At 36.3% G+C, this 22,483-nt stretch overlaps 1 protein-coding gene across 5 annotated transcripts; it reads right to left on the reverse strand.

The window, feature by feature from the left end:
• Positions 1-117: 117 nt before the first annotated feature.
• On the reverse strand, positions 118-12,627 carry LOC113118298 (AMP deaminase 3-like). 5 transcript variants are annotated; one of them, XM_026287361.1, is made up of 17 exons: positions 12,398-12,627; positions 11,936-11,970; positions 11,695-11,796; positions 7,989-8,211; positions 7,711-7,888; positions 6,255-6,420; positions 5,659-5,878; positions 4,906-5,035; positions 4,623-4,817; positions 4,418-4,549; positions 4,126-4,289; positions 3,771-3,897; positions 3,217-3,380; positions 2,977-3,097; positions 2,686-2,859; positions 2,480-2,590; positions 118-665 (listed from the first exon to the last, which is right to left on the reverse strand). In XM_026287361.1, exons 3-17 carry the CDS (start codon positions 11,750-11,752, stop codon positions 489-491), a joined length of 2,340 nt encoding a protein of 779 aa, XP_026143146.1. In that variant the 5' UTR covers positions 11,753-11,796; positions 11,936-11,970; positions 12,398-12,627; the 3' UTR covers positions 118-488. The 5 variants fall into 5 exon arrangements, with proteins under 5 accessions (XP_026143146.1, XP_026143145.1, XP_026143150.1 ...); XM_026287360.1 differs by lacking the exon at positions 11,936-11,970 and having other exon boundaries at positions 12,398-12,626; XM_026287365.1 differs by lacking the exons at positions 11,695-11,796; positions 11,936-11,970; positions 12,398-12,627 and adding an exon at positions 11,544-11,567.
• Between the last annotated feature and the right edge of the window lie 9,856 nt (positions 12,628-22,483).

Genomic DNA, 22,483 nt, shown 5'->3' on the forward strand with positions numbered 1-22,483 from the left:
GACAAAAGATAAAATGCCACTTCATAGGTTGCCCAACAAAATTACAGCCTCAAAATCTCAGGTTGCAAATAAACTAGTTTACCAAGGCAATTTTTTCCAGTCTTTGTGTAAAGCATTCATTTATTGCATACCTTTTATTGCGTAAAACATTCATCTGAACAAATGACCACTTTGTTTAAACCACAAACCTGAAGACTTTCTCATTAGAAAAGGTAGCAAATGTATGCTCCCTCAAACATCATGCAAAACACAGGAACATTTGATCAAAATGTGCCATTTTAAAAGAAACAGATGTGAGACATATAATAGATATATCCATCCCTGAAGGCACTATGGGAAAGGATATGTCCATCATGGCTCCATGACTTGCAACCATATGCATTTCCATGGATGTTTAGTGCTTCACCTTTAGCAAGATAAGGCTTTATGCTGATGTGGGGTCAACTCATATGAACCCGTGTTCTAGACTATCTGTCACCCTGCCATGTTTACGAGGCTTTTTCAGCCACTGCTTCTGACTTGACAGCGTCCACTAGGAAGCTGAGCTCATTGCACAAGGTCTCATGTCGATAGGCCATACGGATCTGCGCCACATTTGTCCTACGGATGTCATTTCCCTCTGGTCCATCCTGTAGATAATTCTCACCCAGGAAGTGTTTCTTCTCCTGCAAGGATAATTTAAATGTCAGGTTAAGCTAGAAAATCATTCAGTTTTTTTTTTTTTTTTTCTCTGTATGTACAGTGGGGATCGAAAGTTTGGGCACCCCTTGCAGAATCTGTGAAAATAAGAGTAATTTTCAAAAAATAAGAGAGATAATACTAAATGCATGTTATTTTTTATTTAGTACTGTCCTGAGTAAGATATTGTACATAAAAGATATTAACATTTAGTCCACAAGACAAAAGAATTGCTGAAATTATTAAAATAACCCCACTCAAAAGTTTGGGAACCCTTGGTTCTTAATCCTGTGTTCTGTTACCTGATGATCCTCGACTGTCTTTCTGTTTTGTGATGGTTGTGCATGAGTCCCTTGTTTGTTCTGAGCAGTTAAACTGAGCAGCGTTCTTCAGAAAAATCTTTAAGGTCCTGCAGATTCTTCAGTTTTCCAGCATCTTTGCATATTTGAACCCTTTCCAGCAGTGACTGTATGATTTTGAGATACATCTTATCACACTGAGGACATTTGAGGGACTCAAACACAACTATTTAAAAAGATTCAAACATTCACTGATGCTCCAGAAGGAAACTAGATGCATTAAGAGCTGGGGGTGAAAACTTTTGAACACGATGAAGATGGCCAAATTTGTCTTATTTTGTTGAAATATATTTTTTTTCCATTTAGTTCTGCCCTTCGTAAGCAACAGAAGATACTTGTATGTTTCCCGGTACACAAATTAAGTACAATTTACCTTGATCTTCAAATTCTGAAAGTTTTCACCCCCCAGCTCTTAATGCATCTTGTTTCCTTCTGGAGCATCAGTGAATGTTTGAATCTTTTTAAATAGTTGTGTTTGAGTCCCTCAAATGTCCTCAGTGTGATAAGGTGCATCTCAAAATCATAAAGTCCCTGCTGGAAAGGGTTCAAATATGTAAAGATGCTGGAAAACTGAAGAATCTGCAGGACCTTAAAGATTTTTCTGAAGAACGCTGCTCAGTTTAACTGTTCAGAACAAACAAGGGACTCATGCACAACCATCACAAAACAGAAAGACAGTCGAGGATCATCAGGTAACAGAACACAGTACTAAGAACCAAGGGTTCCCAAACTTTTGAGTGGGGTTATTTTAATAATTTCAGCAATTTGTTTGTCTTGTGGACTAAATGTTAATATCTTTTATGTACAATATCTTACTCAGGACAGTACTAAATAAAAAATAACATGCATTTAGTATGATCTCTCTTATTTTTTGAAAATTACTCTTATTTTCACAGATTCTGCAAGGGGTGCCCAAACTTTCGATCCCCACTGTAAGTGCTTTAGCGTATGGATGGTAATGTAGCACTGAAAGATTTTTCTGTAGGAAATATTCTGGGTTCAGTACATGCTAAACACAGAAGCATTTGTGACAAATAATACTAAAAAAGGTACTTCCAGTTCATAAATGTTAAAAGACAAAATGCATGTTAACATGATTTTTCTATTCTGTGTAAAGTTATATTACATTTTACAACTTGGTTACCATACCGTAAACTAAATGTTCACTGTAAAATGGCTTAGTTTTACAGATCAAGAGACAAGATTTAATAGAAGAATGAATGGAACTGCTTTAATTAACCTAAAACCTTTGCATTTCTTAAAATTCACCCCATTTACTTCCACTGGATGTTCCTCAGTGTCACCTTTTTTATTCAGCGGAAACGAAAGTTGAGCTGAAACTCTTTGTAAATCTGATATGATATGATATTAAAACTATATGGCGTCCAAGTTATTTAAAAGATTAAAAACCCCTGTCTTCTAGGGTAGGACAGAGAGAGTACCTGATGAGACAAACCACTCTGAAGCACACTATTCCTGGCGATCTCACACACGTCGCACGTGCTCAGTTTCCACAGTTGTGCTGCAATGGCATACTCCTCCATCAAGGCCTCCTGCAGGTACATAACATAAAATCACATCACCTGACTGCTCTAAAAGATTCATAATGAACTCATTCAGTGTCAGAAGTGTCTGATTCCATGCTGACCTTTGTGTAGTGGAACTGTAACGGGTCATCCGTGGAGAGAGACACACACAGGCCCTTTTGCAGGAACTCCCTGAGGGGATTCTTGGAATACTCCAGGAACAGGCTGTTATTGCTGAGTGGAGACATGGCAATGGGCACCTGGGCCAAATAATACAGGTACTGCAAGACTGGACTCTGCATTGAGAAATCGGACAAGAAAACAAATCATAAGAAAAGAATACAGTAATACTGTTTGTCATGACTTGTTTTGTGGTTTGATGTGCACACAGACTGTCCGTCTTTGAGGCTGACCTTCTTCAAGTTGAGTCCGTGAGAGATGTTGTCAGCTGTGAGGAAGGCTGACACCAGATGAGTGATGGATCCTGCCTCGCCACAGTGAGGACGGAACTGGAAGGTATTAAGACCTCGTTCCCTAAAAACAAAAAACAAAAACTTCAGTTCTAAAGATTTCGGCTAAATTTGAGGGAAATAGCTTGTTTATTTGCAATGGATTTGAATGCTGAAATCAGCTTGATCTTTATGGCGCCTTACTTTCGAAGGTTGTTGAGGACCATGATGTTGGCATACATGTGGAAGAGGTAGTAAGTGTACGGTGGGTTTTCCTCCATTGTCCACTCCTCAGGTTTTGGACTCTTGTAGGTGAAAATGTGATCGCTGTGTTTGGACTCATCATCCACACTGTCAAACCCTGTCACCTGTAGAAAAACATCCAAAGATTTGCTGAAATCCATCCACGGCCACGATTGGCCCAAGGCCCGTGGTTTATATAAACACTGACCGGGCTGTTCAAATATAGAGACATCAACATGTGTGACATCAACCACACATTGAGCACATTACTGATTTGGGCGTAATCCATGTTTTCTGTTGTTTTTGTGATTTTATTGTGCGTGACAATTGTACATGAAGTCATAGTCATCTGAGAACCATTTAATTGTTCAGAAGGGATTTGGCATGAAAGCTCGTTCCTCTAGTAAAATGAATGTTTTGTATTAAAGCTGGTAATTGCCCTGTTGGTTACTAAATGTTCTAATGTGGCATGAGTCTGCTCTGACTGGTCTTGCCAGCTGTGATGAAGCACTTACATGTTTCAGGAAGACATACGTTTCTTTGTGTTTCTGAGGATTAACGGTGGCCTGAAACAGTGGGAGGAAGATGTTCTCTAGCATCTTGGCGAAGTTGGGAACAATCTTCTTTAATCGGAAAATGTCGCTAAAAACAAAGTACACAATTTGAATTTATTGTGAAATATGTAATTTTATTCATATATATTTTTCATATTTTTTTTAATATTTGTGTGTGTGTCTATATATATATATATATATATATATATATATATATATATATATATATATATATACAAATATGAATTTTTTTTATTTATTACAATTATAAACTATTTTAAATTGGTATGTTAAGGTATATTTGAGGAGGACTTACTAAATCCTGGGCACCTGTATGATCCATCTCATGTTAGGGGAGTACAACTTTTGCCTGATAAACCATTTAGACAGGCTGTCCCACTCTTCAGGGGCTCTGCCGTAAATTGAGAGACGGGGTTCTGCATGCTGATATTTACTTTCTTCAAGGTCATGAGCAACCTCCTGTGCAGAACAGTAACAATTTGTTAGTTTCCTGCTTTAAAAAAGTAATCTGGGTGCTCTAACAACTATAGTTTATTTTAGCCTTATATATTAGTTGCTAAATCAGGATGTGAGTTGATCAGTCTTACCTTGATGAGACGTGCAAAATATTCTCCATTGATGTAGTTATCGCTTTTGATGTAGATCTCTCTGAGCTCACTAGCACCTACTGGGTTGTATTTGGAATTGAATTTATCAAAGCGATGAAACGTTTGTCTGCCCTGTAACAAACAATAGTGCAACTTCTTAATTACAGATCTTCAGTAGAAAAATGATGTCATGTGAAATACATACCGCGTGTACATCCAATGAGTCTACTGTGAGATCATATGGGTCCATTTTCAGATTGTCAAACACTTGTTTGAGGGTGAACTTCTTTCCACCTTTCTCCAGCACCACCCGGTCTGCTTCGGTCTTATATGTGTCCTTGATGAACTTCAGTAGATGCTTCTGGTTCATGCAAGCAGCTGCGTGAATGTGCGTATCAACCTAGATGTTCACAAATATGTATATTTAGAAAAGGACCATTATGTAGGAGGTAGTGTAAACATTAGTGTAAATACCAATAAATAAATACCTTTCTGACATTGTAGAAGTCTCTGTGAGGAACGCTTTTCAGTTCCTTTAGCTCGGCCATCTCATTTAGCATTTCATGTAGATGGAACTTGGACATCAGGAAGTTAAGCCTTCTGTGACAATAGGTCTTCCTATAAAAGAGAAAATGTCTAAATAATGCGTTTCCTTTTTTGCTGAATACCACCTATCCTGTTTATTATTTAGCAACAGCCGAATACATTGTTATCAATTTGGAGATTGTATTGTGTATTGTGTTTTCGTACGCAAAAATAAAAATTAGTTTTAAATGTTTTCACCCTGAAAGCCAGCCAAGATGTAGATGAGTTGGTTTCTTTATCGGAACAGATGAAAGCAATATTATAGATTACGGACTATAGCGGTGGTTCGAATTTTGGTCAGAAGCAATGATTTAAAGTTAAAATGCCTTAATGATGGATTTGTTTTTAAATACATGTAGCTTTGGTTTCACAAGACGTTAACTGATAGACTGGAGCCGTGTGGATTTTTGTGTTTTTATCAGCAGTTTGGTCTCTAATTCTGACGGCACCCATTCACTTCAAAGGATCCACTGGTCAGCAAGTGATGTAATGCTAAATTTCTCCAAATCTGTTCTGATGAAGAAACAATCTCATCTATATCTTGGGCTAGCCTGAGTGTGAGAACATTTTCAAAAAAATTTACATTTCATGGGTGAACTGTTCCTTTAAGTTGGGGTTTGAGGTTTTGCGGGAAAGTATAACATGACGAAACTCACGTCGGTCCGTCTGCAATCATGGCAAGGACGTGGCTCATTTCAATAGCAAAGGTTTCCAAGTCAGGATATGGCAAGCTCCGTGGCTGATCCTGTTTTAAGGCATCTTCATTATCATAGACGTATATGATTCCGTCTTTCATCTTCAGGGAGTAGTTCAGGTTCTGTGGAAGGTCGTCCATACTGTAGGGATCCTCACCCTCACTCGGGGCAGGGCACATATCTATTGCCATGGAAATAAAGCATAAATAGCTGATGTTATGTTATATGTATGTCCTGCCATAAATAGAAACGTGACTGGCTGTTTATAGTATCAATTTTAATAAACAACCCAAACTTAATAAACAACCTACAGTCTTTGAGACAGAATATTAAGGATTTGGGGCAGTAATTTAATTGAACACTTATGTCATCACATAGCTGTATTCATTATAGGTCTCTTTCTCTTGGTTCATGTCAAATTAATTTTGATAAATAAGTCACACCTGACTATAAGTCGCAGGACCAGCCAAACTATGAAAAAAAAGTGTGACTTATAGTCCGGAAATTACGGTAATTGTGCATTATCGCTGCATGGGCTGTTGCTGACCATGACATACCTGGCAGCACTTCGTCCTCCTCACTCCAAATCTCATTATTGGCACTCCTTAAAAATTTGGCTGTTATCCTGGGAAAGCGGTGATATGCCAGCCGAGAATATTTTTCTCTGATGAAGAGTGCTGTCAGCAGGGTTTTTGCTGCTTGCTCATAGTCCTCGACTGTTATCTGTCAGAAGTGATCATAGATGAATTAACGAGGAGTGCACCAGCATACACACTACAGTTCAAAAGTTTTTTATGTTTTTAAAATAAGTCTCTTATGCTGTAATATTGAAATATATTATTTCAATATTCTATTTTAATATTTTTTAAATGTAAATTATTACTGTGATGGCAAAGCTGAATTTTTCTGGATTCCCTCCCCCATTTTGATGCTTAAAAAATATTTACTATTATTAATTTTGATACAAAGATGAAGGAGATCCGTCCAGATACAGCACAGAAGGCTCATTCTCAAAGGCCACAAAAATATGTGCAAAAAGCTGTATGCTCATTAAAACATGTATTACCGTAATACACCTAATGTCATAAAGATAGAAGAAACATCTTTTAAACAAATACACATATATCTTAAATATATAACAAAATAAAGCAAATACATTTACAAATCATCCAAAATGATCCATATATAACTAAATATATAGAAATATATACCAATAAAACATCTCATGACTCCAACAAAAGTTCTTAACATCAGTTTTATATATAATATAAAATTATACTGTTATTAATGTTGAAAACAGTAGTGCCCCTTTTGATTTTATTTGAACATTTTTGTGAAACCCATAATAAAAAAAAAATTTCAGGATTGTTTGAAGAAGTTCAGAAGTCTGTTTTGATCAGTTCAATGCGTCCTTGATGATCAAAATGAATGATTAATTAAAACTCACTGACCCCAAACCCATATATGAATGTATTAGTGTAATGTATATATACACCTCTGTAATGGTAATTAGAATTAAAGTTTTGTGACTTAAAGTCCATATAATGTTAGCTTTGAGGGTATTTATCTGCTAGTGTACTTTTAAAAGTAACAGATTTGAACACAAACAAAATAGTCTGTTCATGCGCCAACATAATATTAATATCCAAACAGCAATCACTGTATAATGGACACTCACTAACTAATGTACCACAGCATTCTAAGTATTTGACTCTGAAGACACACCTAAACTGGTCATGCAAATCAGAACTGAACAGAGTCACTTGTATGTACTCTTTTTAGCTTCACTAATTCATAGCTATTTGGCTCAAATTAAATTCCCAGCCCTGTTTATTCACTTTCTTAAACTGCCCCTTATATTACTCTCTCTCTCTCTGTGTGTGTGTGTATGTGTGTGTGTATAAATGCATTATTATATAGACCATACACATACACATATCCCTTTTTATATACCATTTTATTTAATATATGATATTTAAAGTGTATGTATATATAAAATAATTTGCCTCCTACCCCTGCACAGTAGTCTCCACTGATGGTGACCCTCTGGAATTCTGGGATATTGATTGGCAGGGGGACTGTAGGTGAGGACGGGGTCAGCTGGGGTGAAATCACAGACATTGCCCATTCTGGAGAAACTGGGAGTTGCAGGGAAATTGACTGCGATCGCATTAGCTTGAAACTCTGTTTCCTAAAATGGGGCATATACCATAAGAAATACATTTCCAATATCGCATTAACGCAAATTGCTGATTGGTTCTACGTCCTGTACAATATTTGAGTTTACTGACCTCTTGACTGATTTCTCGGACTTCTCCTCCTCTATCTCTTTACGCAGCTCCCGCTCCATGGCCTGATGCAAGCCAATGGGACAGTCCTCAGGGACGGTGAACATTGACATGGTGTTTTTAGTGTCTTCTTCCTTCAGAGCCGAAGCATACACCTTCTCAGCCAAGTGTTGCACTCTCTCATCCATCTCGTGGAAAGAGATCTTTGTGAACTGACGCGACATTTCTGCAAGGAGTGGTGCCAATAAATAGATAAACACCAAGAATGTTGGTTTCTACTTTCTATTATGAGTTAATGTTAATGATCAGGTTCTAGGAACAGCTTGTTATGCACATTGTGTGCAATTGTTCAAAGTTTTCAGAGTATACTCTGGGTGTTACCATTTTCATCTCGTACCTCCCTTACCAGTGTCAAATGAGACTAAGTGGAATGTACTGTCTGTGCGAATAACAGTAAAGAACTAAGTTCTTGCCAAGGGTTGCCAAGACCTGACAACTGAGAATATTACTTTGAAATGAACAACATGTGCTATTACTATTATATGTATGAATTTTCACAATAAATTAATTGCTATATTTTGCCATAATGTACAACTATTATTGAAGGTGGTAAAATGAACTTCATTTAATGTGGCAGTTAAGCCATGGTGGTTTTGCAACTGCACAAATCATGGTTATAAACATGTCCTCAAGTATCGGTCCAGACAGTTCAGGTTTCCCTCTGCATTCTATGCCTTGGTCTTAGTCAGGTATCTGTGAGGTTAAACAAGTTCCTGTCCTGAGGTCAGTCACTAGATTCCCAAAGTGTCAGACCAGTTGTTGTTGTGTCCTCTGGCAGGAAACTGCACATGGTACACGGCGAGCACGGCATGCACCTTTATTTAATTTATTTACTAAGGATAATCTTGAGACATCATGTTTGTGCTCTAGTTGAGGAAGAATATTGTATCATTGTTCCTTCATATATCAGAAGACTTGAACAACCAACACTGTGAAGCAGAAGTTAATGCAACACATTTACAAAGTGTAACTTTGTGGTTAAGTTTTAAATGCAACACTGTAAGAAAAGGCATGCAAAAGGCAAGAGAGTGTCGTACAGAGGTTTTCACACATGCATCCGGGTTTTCAAAGTTAAAATGATAACATGAGATATCAATTAAACATTTTTAACAGTTGCTTAAAAATATAATGGTTTCATTCTGATTTTAAAATATGGAAATAAATAATATTTAACACAATAACTGCTATTCAATTGCTAGCTTTAGTTGTATATATTAAGTTTTATATTAATAGATTTATATGGCAAGTAAAAACTGTTCTGACAACTTTAGAAAAAGTAAATATTTAGTGTAATTGTAGACAATTCAAAAGTTAATGAATTAACACTGGAAACAACATGTCGTGTAAGTAATATGATGCATAGTATTTTACATAGTATTTCCATAGTATTAAATTATATAACTACCATTATATTTTATGAAAGTGATCATCATATTTTGGCCATCAAAATGTTTGAAAACCCCCGTCATGTGGGAGGCTTCAACATTGGATAAATTATATATTTAAATGAAACTATTTTTAGGCATTGTCTGCTTCTTTCTTTCTTTTTTTCTTTGTCACATGTTCTATACCACTAGTGAGTGAGTGAGAGAGAGAGAGCGTTACCCTCACCAGACAAACCAAACCACACTTCCTTCATTACTCCATTCATATTATTACTATAAAAATATACAGTATAACACAAATAAACATATATATATATATATATATATATGATATATATATATGAAAGTACTAGTATTAAATAATATATCATAATCAAACAATTATTTTGACAATCACTCCTTATTTATTTCAACCCATCTTTGACCCATTGAAAATACCCATTCTATCAGAAGAATTGTGCTATTGTTGAGCTGTTGTTTAACATGTGCAACCAACAAATCACCTTTCTATTGAAGAGAAGCTTGCCACAGTTTCCCCCTTACTTCCGTTTGACCCTTCCAATGTCCAATCTTTTGAATGTTCCTGACCCCTAGTATTCTGCTTGAGCAACCATTTTGTACCAAATGCTGGAATATACACTTTCTCTTACCTTCAGCACCTAATTTGGCCATGCTTTTACTGGATCTCTGTGTTTGGAGACTCTATTTTCCTGCTGCTTTCTAACTGTGGTCTTCACTTCTAGGTCTTCAGTGTTTTCCAGTCTTGAGTATCCCGCTCCCCACTATTTAAAGCGTCTCACAGCATCACGTCAGCAGAGAGCTTGGCTGGATGTCACAACAAGCTGTGAGCTAAACCTGAGACCCTTCTAAATGCTGGCAGGTTCTAGAGCTTGCAAGCTGTCGGGGAAATTTCCCACCCCCTATGTTTTTATTAGGGAATAACATTGTCTTGGCCCTGGCTTACTCATGTTCCAGAAACATCACTCAACCTTTAAAGGAAGGCTGCATACGCTATGGCTTAACATGCAGTATACACTGCATGGCACTAAGAGCCATGTTTACATTCCCAAACTCAACCTGTCATGTATTACAGCTCAACCTGATTTTAAACCAGCCCACGCAAACTATGCCCTACCCTACACAGGTAACTCCTTTTTAAGTCAACACAACTCATACACCACCAGTATACTGTAAGTGCATTATTATTAGCAAGCTTCTAGAAAAGCGCAAGCTGACAGGCACACAGCCCAGATGAACACTCTGTTCCAAACACCTTCCCGTAACGTCATAATCTGTATCAGCACCGTGACTGAAGCTACTCTCACCTTGTTTTGTTAAACCTTGAAATGAGTATGGAAGAACACAAAGCTCAAAGTAAATTTTAACACAAAACACACCAATTCATGGAAACTCCAGTGAGAGTTTTTATTTACCTGCGCTTTGAGAAGGTCAGGCTACCACAGAGTTGTCTTGGAGAGACTATTGAGTGTGACAGAAAGAATAGTCCTTTTTATTTGAGCCTATTAACACCGAGTCTCCATTGACCTTTCCTAATTTTTAGGGAAACAATTGAGAAAAGCTGAACTCCGCCCTGCAGCGCAGCAGTAACTCCACACCTGCCCATCCTACTGAGCCTATGCCCCTCCCCTTACCTCACATTTCTCTTTATCCGAAGGACTAACTCACTTTCTTCACCATCTCAAAGACGGAAGAGGCTTTCTTTCATTTCAAGTCCAGCCCACTTAGTGCCATACATTCGCAGCATTCTTCTTGTTTTGCGGAATTTGATTAAAGTTAACTCTAATTTCATGTAATCAAAGGGTGCAAACAATAAATTCCAGTGAAATCATACTCATAAAGCTATATGAAAAAGCAAAACAATTAACAGTGTAATTTTATGCATGTCATTAGTGTAACTGAACGAACAGCTTTCTAAATAGCTTTAAATGAAAACAAACATTTTTTGCATAGTCATCTACACTTGGCATGAGAAAAGTGCTTCAATGCAAATAGGTTATTTATAGAAACGGGCAGCGCTCTTTTGATAGAGCACTTTACGACATGCTTGCAGAGAATGTTACAAACACCTTGTCATGCTATGCTTTTAACCTACTTTGACTGAGTGACAACACCAGACAATACGTCTGCAGGCCACCTTTTTAGGAGTTTGTTCCACTGGCCTTTTACACAGACAAAAGAGACATATTTTTAAGGTAACATGTAGCGTTCAGATACATTATCATCATATACTATGCCAAACTTACCCCTCCCTAAGCTGGGTGTTGATTGTTGCTTGGATAGGGGAGTTCCTTTTCTGCTCATTTTGCACAATGTAGTAGTTGCAACACGATCTATGAAACTTCCACCTGAGAGACAAGAGGCAAAGTCCTCATGTGCTTAACATGCATTCTAGGAATATTCCTGAAGAATTACACAGTTAAAGCACCACAATGAATGTGTGTGTTGTTATTTTATAAGAATAGTACATTAAGAGGGGCAGTTTACCTCTAAGTAAGTTGATGACAGCTAACTGCCACAATCTTGTGGTATTCAAAAACAGGAAAAGGAAATCGGTAAGTACTAACAATCTGGCAGACACTATAAATATAACGTCAGATACAAAAGCAAAACACATAAGGAAATTGCTATTTCATAGTGGGTTTACTGAATATCCGGAGCACTTAATTTACAGCATTTTACTGGGGTAAAACGGCTCCCTTTAAATGCTAGAATGTTGTTAGTCGTCATCTTACCTTATCTACAAGAACACAGTTCTGAATAAGGAAATGCCTGAACATTCAAAACATGCCACCACCCCTGATAAAACTGGACCATCTTTAATCCATCAGTTTTAAAGTTAATCCATTTTGCAAAGGGAGATATGTAAACAGTGTAAGAAAGAGACAGAGTAGGGATAGCCAAGGGGTTAGTAAACTTTGTTTTAAAGAGAAATATTAACCAACTCACCTTAGGGGTGCAGACCTCTGTTTTCTCTCTCGCTCTCTCTCTCTCTTCCTGCTGTCTTACTGTATCTGTCTCTCCGTGTGTGCGTGTGTGTGACTGTCCCTTGAGACACTCTGCTGTGCTCTGTAATACAGCACTCACTGGGTGTGAAGATATGCCTCTAGACTTTTACAAGCAGCATCTTCAAGTGAAAAATGTCATAGCACTTAACCCTTTCAGTGCTTGTGTCATATTTTGGTTATGTTACTCACTCACTGTGTACACATACACCTGTCATTCTATTCATCTGAGCAGAGAACTTGGCTGGAACCGAGGCTACCTTTCAGGCATAACTTTTTTTTTTTTTTTTTGCTTTTAAATTTATATCCATATTAAAATACGATACTCAAACGCCACTGACTGCGTCCAGCTGCGTCCTGCGCGTGGATGAGCACCGCGTTTTTAGTCGCTGTGTCAAATAACACGAACTTCTACATAACGCATCTCGAAACCAATTCATCTCATTGTGAGTGTACATTATTTTAAGCATAATTTTGAGAAGTACATTTCTTTTAAATGTTGCTTTTCTTATAATTACAAAAAAAGTGGAAGTTGTCAGTTTCGCTTATCTCACAACTCATCACATGAACGATGTTTCGCAAGACTGCCTTTTTATCTGTACGTTAAAGTGAATTACATTATCTTAAAATTACTTTATAATTTAATCAGTGTTATTCTTTTTGCTGCTTCACCTTTTGCTATTTATTTCTAAAATTACTTATTATTTTGCGTTGAGCGTGTATAATAATTGAAGGGGAAAGCGCGCCCTCTGCTGGATTTTTAATGTTGCTCTTGAAGTTCTTATTTTTTCCACAGACCATTAAATTAAACTGATTTTATTAAGCTTTTTTGCAGTTATTTAAGGTATATATATATTATACCGTGTCTACTCAAGTGACAGTAATTGAAAGCTTTTTATTGTTTAAAGAAATTAAATTTAATTCATTTTATCACTAGCAATCTAGATGGAATCAACACACACATGTTGTTATATTCATTCAAACCACTTAATATTATTATGTTATTCTGAATTTTTTCAAGGTAAAGAACCGAAAGCTGCCATGGAAATAATGGAAACAACACAGGCAATTTTTCCTTCCTCACTCTTGCTGGGGTTTAATACATCATTAATTAACATGTGTCACATTATAAAATGATTCATGTGGAACAAATGCTATAGCGATATGAATTAAAGGATAAACATCTTATTTCGAAATAAACCATAGATGTCCTTTTTCTGTATACAATAGTGTCTTAAGAATACATGTACAGTATGTAGATATAAATATGAACTTTTAAGATACAATATTTTCATAATATACATCTTTGTACACATTTGTAATAGACTAGATAACAATATTAAAGTTAAATATTGCACAGCTCCCACAGTATATATAAATCAGTCTTCAAGTATGTGGATGTCCCTTGAGGACAACAAAAAATATTTCTTCCATAAAGAGTTCTCTCTCTCTCTCTCTCTCTCTCTTTCTCTCTCTCTCTCCGCTCTTCATCATTGGTCCTCCAAGGTAAATAGCTTTAAGTCATAAAAGTTAGTTCCTTTTCCCTCTTCTTGCTATTCTCTCTCTGTCCTCTTCTGGCAGAGTTCTAGGCTGTTCCTTCATTCCTCCAGCAGAGGGCGCATCAGTGCTGCAGAAGAGACAGAGAGTCAAGTCCCAAAGCTCCATTAGAATGACAAGAATGCTAAACACATGCACAGAGCATTGACCACCTATTTCCTGTCGTATTGCCTTAGACCCACAAAAAAAAAAAAAAAAAAAAAAAGGTTGTGATTTTTATTTTTCCAATTGATAACACTCCTATTTTCCACAACCACTTTAAGTGACATGAGTCCTTCTCAGTCCAACCCATCAGGCAGAGGATGGAGAGAAGGATGCTCCAGTTGCTCCTTTGTGCCTGAAGAGAATACACTAACGTTCAGCATAGGTGGTATCAGAAGTATCTCAGTAAACCGAGCCAATAGAAACCAAAGGCTCAGGACAAACCGCAGAGGTGTTCCTGGGTTGTTCTTTAATAGAGAGATTGAACCCATGCCAGCTTGAGACGGCTTTCGTGGAAAGTTAGCGCAGGGAGGTTTGACGGAACTAACGTCTCCGCCTCCGTCCATAGCCCTTTGAGCTGATCTTCTCAGCCGGGGCGTTGTTCGTCTTTGTGTTGATCATATTCACCAGGTGGGCCAGTTCGTGCACGGAGCAGGTGGACAGAACGCAGCCCGCTCTTTCCACTCTTTTGACTGAGTAGGCTACGTCTGTACGCTTTACCCTCACACTCCTAGAGAGAAACAGAAAGCAATTAGTTCTCCTGGAGAGATTCTCTCAAAACATTCCAATAATGTTAACAGATCTGGTCTTTAATAATGTGCTCAAAATGTGTCACAGTATTCATGGAATGTTTTTTTTTTTTCAAAAACCTTTTAGTTGGACATTCGTCTTACATTTTAAATGTTACTATTTGTTTCAGAACATTCAAAAGTAGATGATAAAGATTCGTCAGTTTGGCCTTCATATGTGTCTATTCAGTCGGAGAATGTGACATACCTGTGCTGTGGTACAAATGACTCGGGATCGCTGCTCCTCTGAGTCAGCAGAGCTGCTGAGTCGCTCTCGCTCCTCTCGGACAAGCTGTGGACATCTCTCCTCACCCTACCTTGAAGCCAAACACTGAGCCTAGCCGATGACAAGAGAAAGCCATTAGGTTTGATTCAAAACCTACATGAGATTAGTGGTTTAGTCATGAGCGTACCTTCTCAAACCATCTGTATTCAGAGGTTTTGCGCTTGTGATGCTCGGCAGAAGTGCTGTCAGCACACACCACAGGAAAGCCTTCTGAAGCACTGAGTTCATCGTGAATGGAACCTGTGGAAGGACATGCCAAAATGTAATTAGTCATATAAAAAGCACACTCTTTTTCTAATTCTCATCAACACATTAGTTCAGAGCAAAAATGTCCAAATTATGTGATCTTCCTGTTCCTTGGGGACTCCACACTAGTCATTCATTTATTTTCAAAGTTACACAGAGGTTAAGTTTTGCTCAACCATGTCATTTCCCAGTAGTAAGATTAATGCTTGCCTGTGGAGTCAAGTGCACCTTTGGTGCAATGATAATGATTTGCCATAAAGTCAATTTTTTGACCTTTGAGGTCACTAAAGCCAAAAATCACAAGTCAGAATAAGCAAACCAAGAAAACATACCTGATAATTTCAGTCGTTCTCTAGAATTCACTCAAAGGATTATTTTGTATTTCCAAGTAGCATCCAGATCTTGGTTGGCTAGGGATGAGTATCAGCTGTGACACTGCTAATGGTCTGAGTTTCACAGAAAACCTGAGTGCTTTATATACTTGACAGGGGGTGGGAAGGGGCGGGAGCTGTCTTGAGTGACAGCAGCCACATCCCTGTTCTAAACTAGCCAACAACTTTACATGCCCTGTCTTAAAAGGATGGAATATAACCCCTGGGAGAAATCATTAATTCAGCATTCCTGTAATATTGTTTTTAATTAGATGACACCATTTGTTTTAGTTCCGAATTATTTTCATATCTCCTGCTTGTCTGTATTCACAGAGTCGGACTCGGGGAGGTTTTGAATTGTAGATGGACGGACAGAATTGTATTTGGAAAGATTCATTTACCAGACAAATATGCTTCAGAATCAGCCTTGTAAACATGTGATGATGAACTTCCTGCGAAGAATCTGGAATGCACATCTAATTGGTGATGGAGTTTATTTCAGATGATGTTACTGGGAGATGTTGTCCTTGGGATAATGACTCCGTACAAGTCCTCACACATTCCAGCCACCTACACATTTTGTTAACAAGTTAGGAATGTGGAATTAATGATTTCTATATCGAGTACAGCTATTATGACACCAGAGGCTTTAGCCAAAATAATTTGTGAATGGAACATGCCCAAATTTGTAACTGAAGAGAGAGAAAAACTGTAGATGATAATTATTGCTGCTCAAACATTTTGCTCACCCCAAAAATGTGACTTGGTTTTTCTCTCTCTGGATCGTTACTAATTCATATGGCTCATCCATAATTATACAAATAAATAAAATTCATTATACAGGTGGTATATACTGTACCATTCAGAAGTTTGGGGCAAGTTAGATATATGTTTGTAATGTTTTTGAAAGAAATATCTTATGTTTACTAAAGTCGATTATTTATTTGATCAAAAATAAGGATATTGTGAAATTGTTACAATTCAAAATAACTGTTTTCATATATTTTATACAGGGAGAAAATAGGTAATTTCTAATAGTTGTGTCTTGTTTTTAAAAGCGTTTCAGCACATTAGACACAATAGAATTGCAAATAGGCTGTGTGACTATGGTAACGTTATGTTAATTGTTTCATAAGGTTGCTGGAAATGTTTCCGCCAAGTGTAGACATGTTCAGGAAACAAAACTTTACTCCTACCAGTTTCCATTAAATTCAACAACACCCAATTCTATATTTAAGTCAGCAAATCCTCTCCCTCTCACCTTTTTATCTGTAGAAAGTAGAAATTTTTTACAGTGTCAAGCTACCGAGTGTTCTGGAACAATAAAGCTCAATCTTCTGTGCTCTCGCTGTCTTACAGTCTTGGTGTAAGTGACAAACTGTCTGAATTTGTGGTTTTCTATTATGCTACAGAAAACTAGTGAGGGACTGACTGATATAGTGTGGTGATTAGAGGTAACAATAATACTGTCTCAGGAAGAAAGCTAGAATAAACCAGAATTGGATTCTAACAGCATCAAAGTATTATGTCCATAGTGAACTTCTTTTGGGGGGTCACATGTTTTAATGTAAGCGTGACAGCTCAGCTGTGATGTATTTCCTTTTTTCAGTAATAGAGTGATTACATATATGTTAGTCCCCCCTCTGTGTACATCGCCAGCTGTTAAATGTGGTTGAAGCAGGTTGAAACCAGACTTTGGTTATATCAGTGCTTGGAGCGACGACTCCAAAAAAATTGAGAGTGTATTCCAAGCAGATGGGGCAAGTCCCCTAGAGGCATTGTTATTGCAACATCATCAAGTCAATGAATACCGACAGCCACAAATTATTTTGAGCCTCAGGAAGAGAATCTCCTCCATGAAAATGACACATCTCATCACATCCCCGTACATGCTCTCCTGTTTACACTTGCCAAGTAATGCATCGCGAAACCACCGTGACATTTTATGCAAAATCCATTCTGTTCTCAGCAAGTTATCTGGTTGCCACTTTCTTTATTACTATCGGGTGTCCTGTATATATTGTATTATATAAGTGGTTTGATGTAATGACATGCTCGGACAGCACATGTTATTTATTTGTTAATAATCTGTGCATCAAAATTAATATTACTCCTCACAGGCTGATTTTATAACCAGCCGCTGGTGGAGATCCAGTGGATTTGATTCAAAACAAGTGGATCGTATCTTTTTTACTATCAGTCTTTGCATGGTGTGAACTCTGTTTTCGTGCTCAAAGAGAAATCACTAACAGATTTAGAAGTGTGGTTATTTCAACTCTGTTTCGTGGAAGTGTTTATGTGGCCTCCCGGTTACCACAGTAGGTCTGTTGGATTTTTGAGCATTTTTTCTGCTCTGAGAAAAATGTTATGATTATATGAGATAATAATCCTGTTTTTAAACAATACATTTATTGTTAGTCCTCTGAAAACAAGTCTTTGTTTTGGTTTTTAAGTAAATGTATATTGTGTTAATGATGTTTTGACATTTTAGATGTAAAAACGAAATGAGACCAAAAAATTTATTTATTTTTTTTTACATTTTTGTTGGCCAAATTAGCATCACCCTCGTAAAAAAAAATGCATAATTCCGGATATTTTCTATTTTGATGGCTCTTCGGAAGTAACAGGTGATCGCGTAATAAAAACTTACTCACACTTTTGTGCTACGACATCAGATCCAATATAGCAAGCACAGAATTAGCTTTTAGTTTCGGTCTTTCTGAAAATCCTGGATCAAACTGTGCCTTGTTAGTAAATGAATACGCGTTTAAAATGAAATTAACAAAGGGCCAAATTCTTATTGATGTGGTCGTTAGTAGTTAGTAGTTCATCAAATAAAGTTTATTGTTTGGATTTAGTTTTTAGACTAACAAGAGAGTGTTGAGAAACTTACAGAATGTTTTTATTACACAATGACCTCATATATCAAAAGATCAAAAGAATTTTGATTTGTCAGATCATGACCCCTTTAAAGCCCAGTCCTAAATGGAACCCTTAGCTGTTGTGGCCCTTCTTTGGGTTCACACTTTGATGATGGAATTTTGCAAAGACTATCGATAGTACCTGTAATCTGCTTTTTTATCTCACCGATAATATATATATATATATATATATATATATATATATATATATATATATATATATACATATATATATGTGTTTGTGTGTGTGTGTGTGTGTAAAACCATGGAGGCCACAAGTACACATCAATTTTGACATTTAAGATGTGAGATAACCTGAATTGAACTGTGTGTGAATTGTTCTGTTTTCAGCCAGTTTTTTAAAGCTTTTAGACTGAAAAATCACATTTTCAAGGATGCATATACTTAACCAAAACCTGAATGTTTTGACATGCTTAAGAGTCACACATGCACTTCCTAGCAGCTAAATCTAGCTTTCTTGGGAAAACTATAGCTTTGAGAAGTGTGTACTCATAGCTCAAGCAAAGAAATGTCTTTAAGACAACATACTAACAGGAACTGTTGATAATTCTGGAAACGCTTTATTTCAGCTAAAAACATTAAAAGGCGTTTCAGATAATTAACTGCCAGCTTTCTGAGAAGCATCACCTGAAAGATGTGAATGACTTTCTGAGGAATTAAATTCTAAACGCAAGTCGTTTCGTAAACTTTAAAGTCATTAAATGTTACAGTTGTTATTTAGTTTTGGCTGTTCTTGCACTTAACAATGCTTGTCTATTCTCTGTTTTGTGTTTGAGACACATCATCACTTCAATTCGAAAGCATTTTTGCTCTCTGGAACCACTTACATGTAATCTTCCATGGCATTTTTCTAGCTATTATTGTCTGGATTTTTATTACTCACAGTTGCGGGTATTGCACAGTTTTGATTGGTCAGTCATTGTGCCTAATCTGATTGTAAAGACGCTGTGGATCACTTATGTGTCTAGCATGTGAAGTGAAGTATGAGAGTAAAATACCTAAAGTAATGATTCTTGGAAATGCAGACATGATCCCCTGATGGTCAACCATCCGTTGTTGTCACAATGATTTTCTGCTGTGTTGGTGCTCATGTTCTGTCATGCATAGCTGTTTTTAGCGCTCATCTGTTGCCATTTGTGATATTATATCGTTGTCATGCAGTTTATAATCATGCATTTTGTCTTCTTACAAGGATGGAATTGTATGCGGGATAGGATGTAGTTATTAATTAATTTAATTAGCAAAACACTCAAACAGTTTTTTTAACACATTTCTTGGGCTAAGATGTCTGAAATAAATAGAATTATATAGATATAATGCCCTTAATAGTAAAAGCAGCTTTTTTGTTGGTTTGCTTGAATTGAGTCCACACAATTCAGATGATTTTAAATGACAAGTAAATGTTTTCATTGCTTTTTTATTTGCCAGCATTCTCCTGGTCCAGAGGTCCACCTTTTAGTGCTTAGCTGGTTAATAAGTGTCAGAGAAATGCCTGTAATGTATGCCAAGCAGTCGTGGAGCAGAGATACCAGAATGGAAAACTACACTGTAAATCAATGTGCTGTGTCCTGAAATAATGTGGTTAGTAGTAGAGGTAACTTTTGTAAAAAAAAAAAAAAAAAAAGGGGCCCATACTTTTTTATTTATTTATTTATTTATATGTATTCACGAGCAGGTTTAAAAAAAAAAAAAAAAAAAGGAGCCTTTGTGCCCAAAATTAAAATCATAGTGACCACATAACAATACCCTAGCAACAAGTCAAACATTGGCATCAACAAGTGCAGGCACTTTTTCTTCAGAATTAATATTTACTTAATTTTGTGGGTCAGTGAGAAAAAAAAAAACTTAATACAATAAAAAAGCAACAAAAAGTAAATGCTGTTCTTCTTTTTAACTTTTTATTCATCGAAGAATAAAAATAAAAAAATCTGTTTTCAACATTAATAATAAGAATAAATGTTTCTTGAAGCCCAATCAACATGTTAGAATGATTTCTGGGAGATCGTGTGACACTGAAGACTGGCATTCATTACATGGTAAAAATATATTAAATTAAAAAACAGTTTTAAATTTTAATACTATTCTCATGGTATTACTGCTTTTACTATATTTTTTAAACAAATAAATGCAGCCTCTGTGAGCATACTTCAAATATACCAAAATATCTTACCTCAAACAGTATTGTGCTTATTTTTTTTTATTTCATAATTTATTTATTTTTGAGGCAAACTCAACAACGTAATATTTTTTATCACTTCTCATCACTGTAGTAAATGTTACTGTCTAAAGCATTGAATTATTAGTATGTTCAAAAAGTTTGGTGATGCCAATATTGTTTTGTTGTTAATAATAATTGGTTTTAAAGTCAACATTATGGTTATGAGTAAATCAAATCAATCATTTCTGTAAATAATATAAAATAACATGAAAGAATCATGTGTCAGGTCTCAGCAGGGCTACTCAAATTAAGTAAAAACAATCATTTTAATTACAAGACTGAATTAAGTCTATACCTGCAAGTATAAAAAAGAAGTCAATTAATTGTGACGACCATTAGGTACATTTTTAAGACATGAAATCAATGTAAGGTAATGCTCAGCTTATTTATAGAGTTTATGGTGAACTGTGAAGTCTTACGAAGTCACACTCAACCTGCTCAGTGTGTGTTCATTAGACCACTTGCTGTTAACCAGCATGTCTTGTGTTCCCAAAGTACAATAAAATATTTTCCACTGCATCTTTTAAAACTGAGTGAATGATTATATGAGTGATGACACATGCTCCTCTTTTTGTAATCTTAATAGCCAGACTATGTTTCAGTAATTGGGAGACAGTAATTCAGAGATTTCTCCTTGGCTATGAGCAGCGCACAGTCTAATTTTGCTTTTGGGACTTCTTGTAAGTTATTTAGTTCTTTGGTTCTTGGCTTCTTATCTTCTTTGTGGTTTTATTATAGATGTCTATGAGTTGCACTACATAAACCTTATTTTTTCTTATGTAATCTTTATACTAAAGAATCTTTAGACGTGGACTCGATGAGACTGTTCTTATTTATCTTATACAACAGGAATCACTTCACTACATTTTCAGCTTCCATGGAGGTCCATTGTAAGGTTTGCAACACATGCTAATTGTATCTTATTCCCATCAGTGCACATTCAAGAGGAAGTTACAACAAGATTCTGTCAAAATCAGATAGGTTTTTTATTTTATTTAATTCACTTAAAATATTTTTAAGATGAATGGTTAAATCCTGTAACAATGACTGTTCAGGAAGTAATGTGAGACAGCATTGCTAAAATGTAGGGTTATTTTGGGGTTACTTGAAAATCTTCCAATCTACACAACTATAATGACCTAAGACTAACCCCACCTGATCCCATACTAATGTTTTAATATTACAAATCATCATCAATTAATGAATTATTATTATTAAATGTTATTATTAGTTTTATTCATTATTTGATTTATCAGCAGGACTTATGTTTCAAATAAAAGCCTGTTGGTAATTTGTGAATGACACCTCAACTTATAAAAAAGGGCGGCATTTGTTCTAGGCACAAACGTCTGAATAGATTTGCTATTGTTACACGTGATTGGATTCCTGTTATCTTTGATTTTCCTTGTAGTTTAAACTTCCCGAGAACATAGAAGGACTGCACACATGCATGTATAATGTTTAAACAAGTAACATGTTTCCTGGAGCTATACCTACTTTGTCAGACATTCAGTCAAATACAGTGACATTGCAATACGTGTTTAAGGGAATTATTAACCCAAAAATCAAAATAAGCTAAAAAAATGACTCACCCTCAGGCCATCAAAGATTTGTTTCTTCATCTGAACTTATTTGAAGTT

This window comes from Carassius auratus, chromosome 18 (assembly GCF_003368295.1).
Source record: "Carassius auratus strain Wakin chromosome 18, ASM336829v1, whole genome shotgun sequence".
Taxonomy (NCBI): domain Eukaryota; kingdom Metazoa; phylum Chordata; class Actinopteri; order Cypriniformes; family Cyprinidae; genus Carassius; species Carassius auratus.

What these genes read in the sequence shown, in the direction of transcription:
- LOC113118298 (XM_026287361.1), bottom strand. Translation starts at nt 11,752, where the DNA reads ATGAGCAGAAAAGGAACTCCCCTATCCAAGCAACAATCAACACCCAGC. An exon ending in ATGATTGCAGACGGACCGAC is followed by an intron (nt 5,036 to 5,658) that starts GTGAGTTTCGTC and finishes TCTCTTTTATAG; the next exon opens with GAAGACCTATTGTCACAGAA. An exon ending in AGAGTGGTTTGTCTCATCAG is followed by an intron (nt 666 to 2,479) that starts GTACTCTCTCTG and finishes TTATCCTTGCAG; the next exon opens with GAGAAGAAACACTTCCTGGG.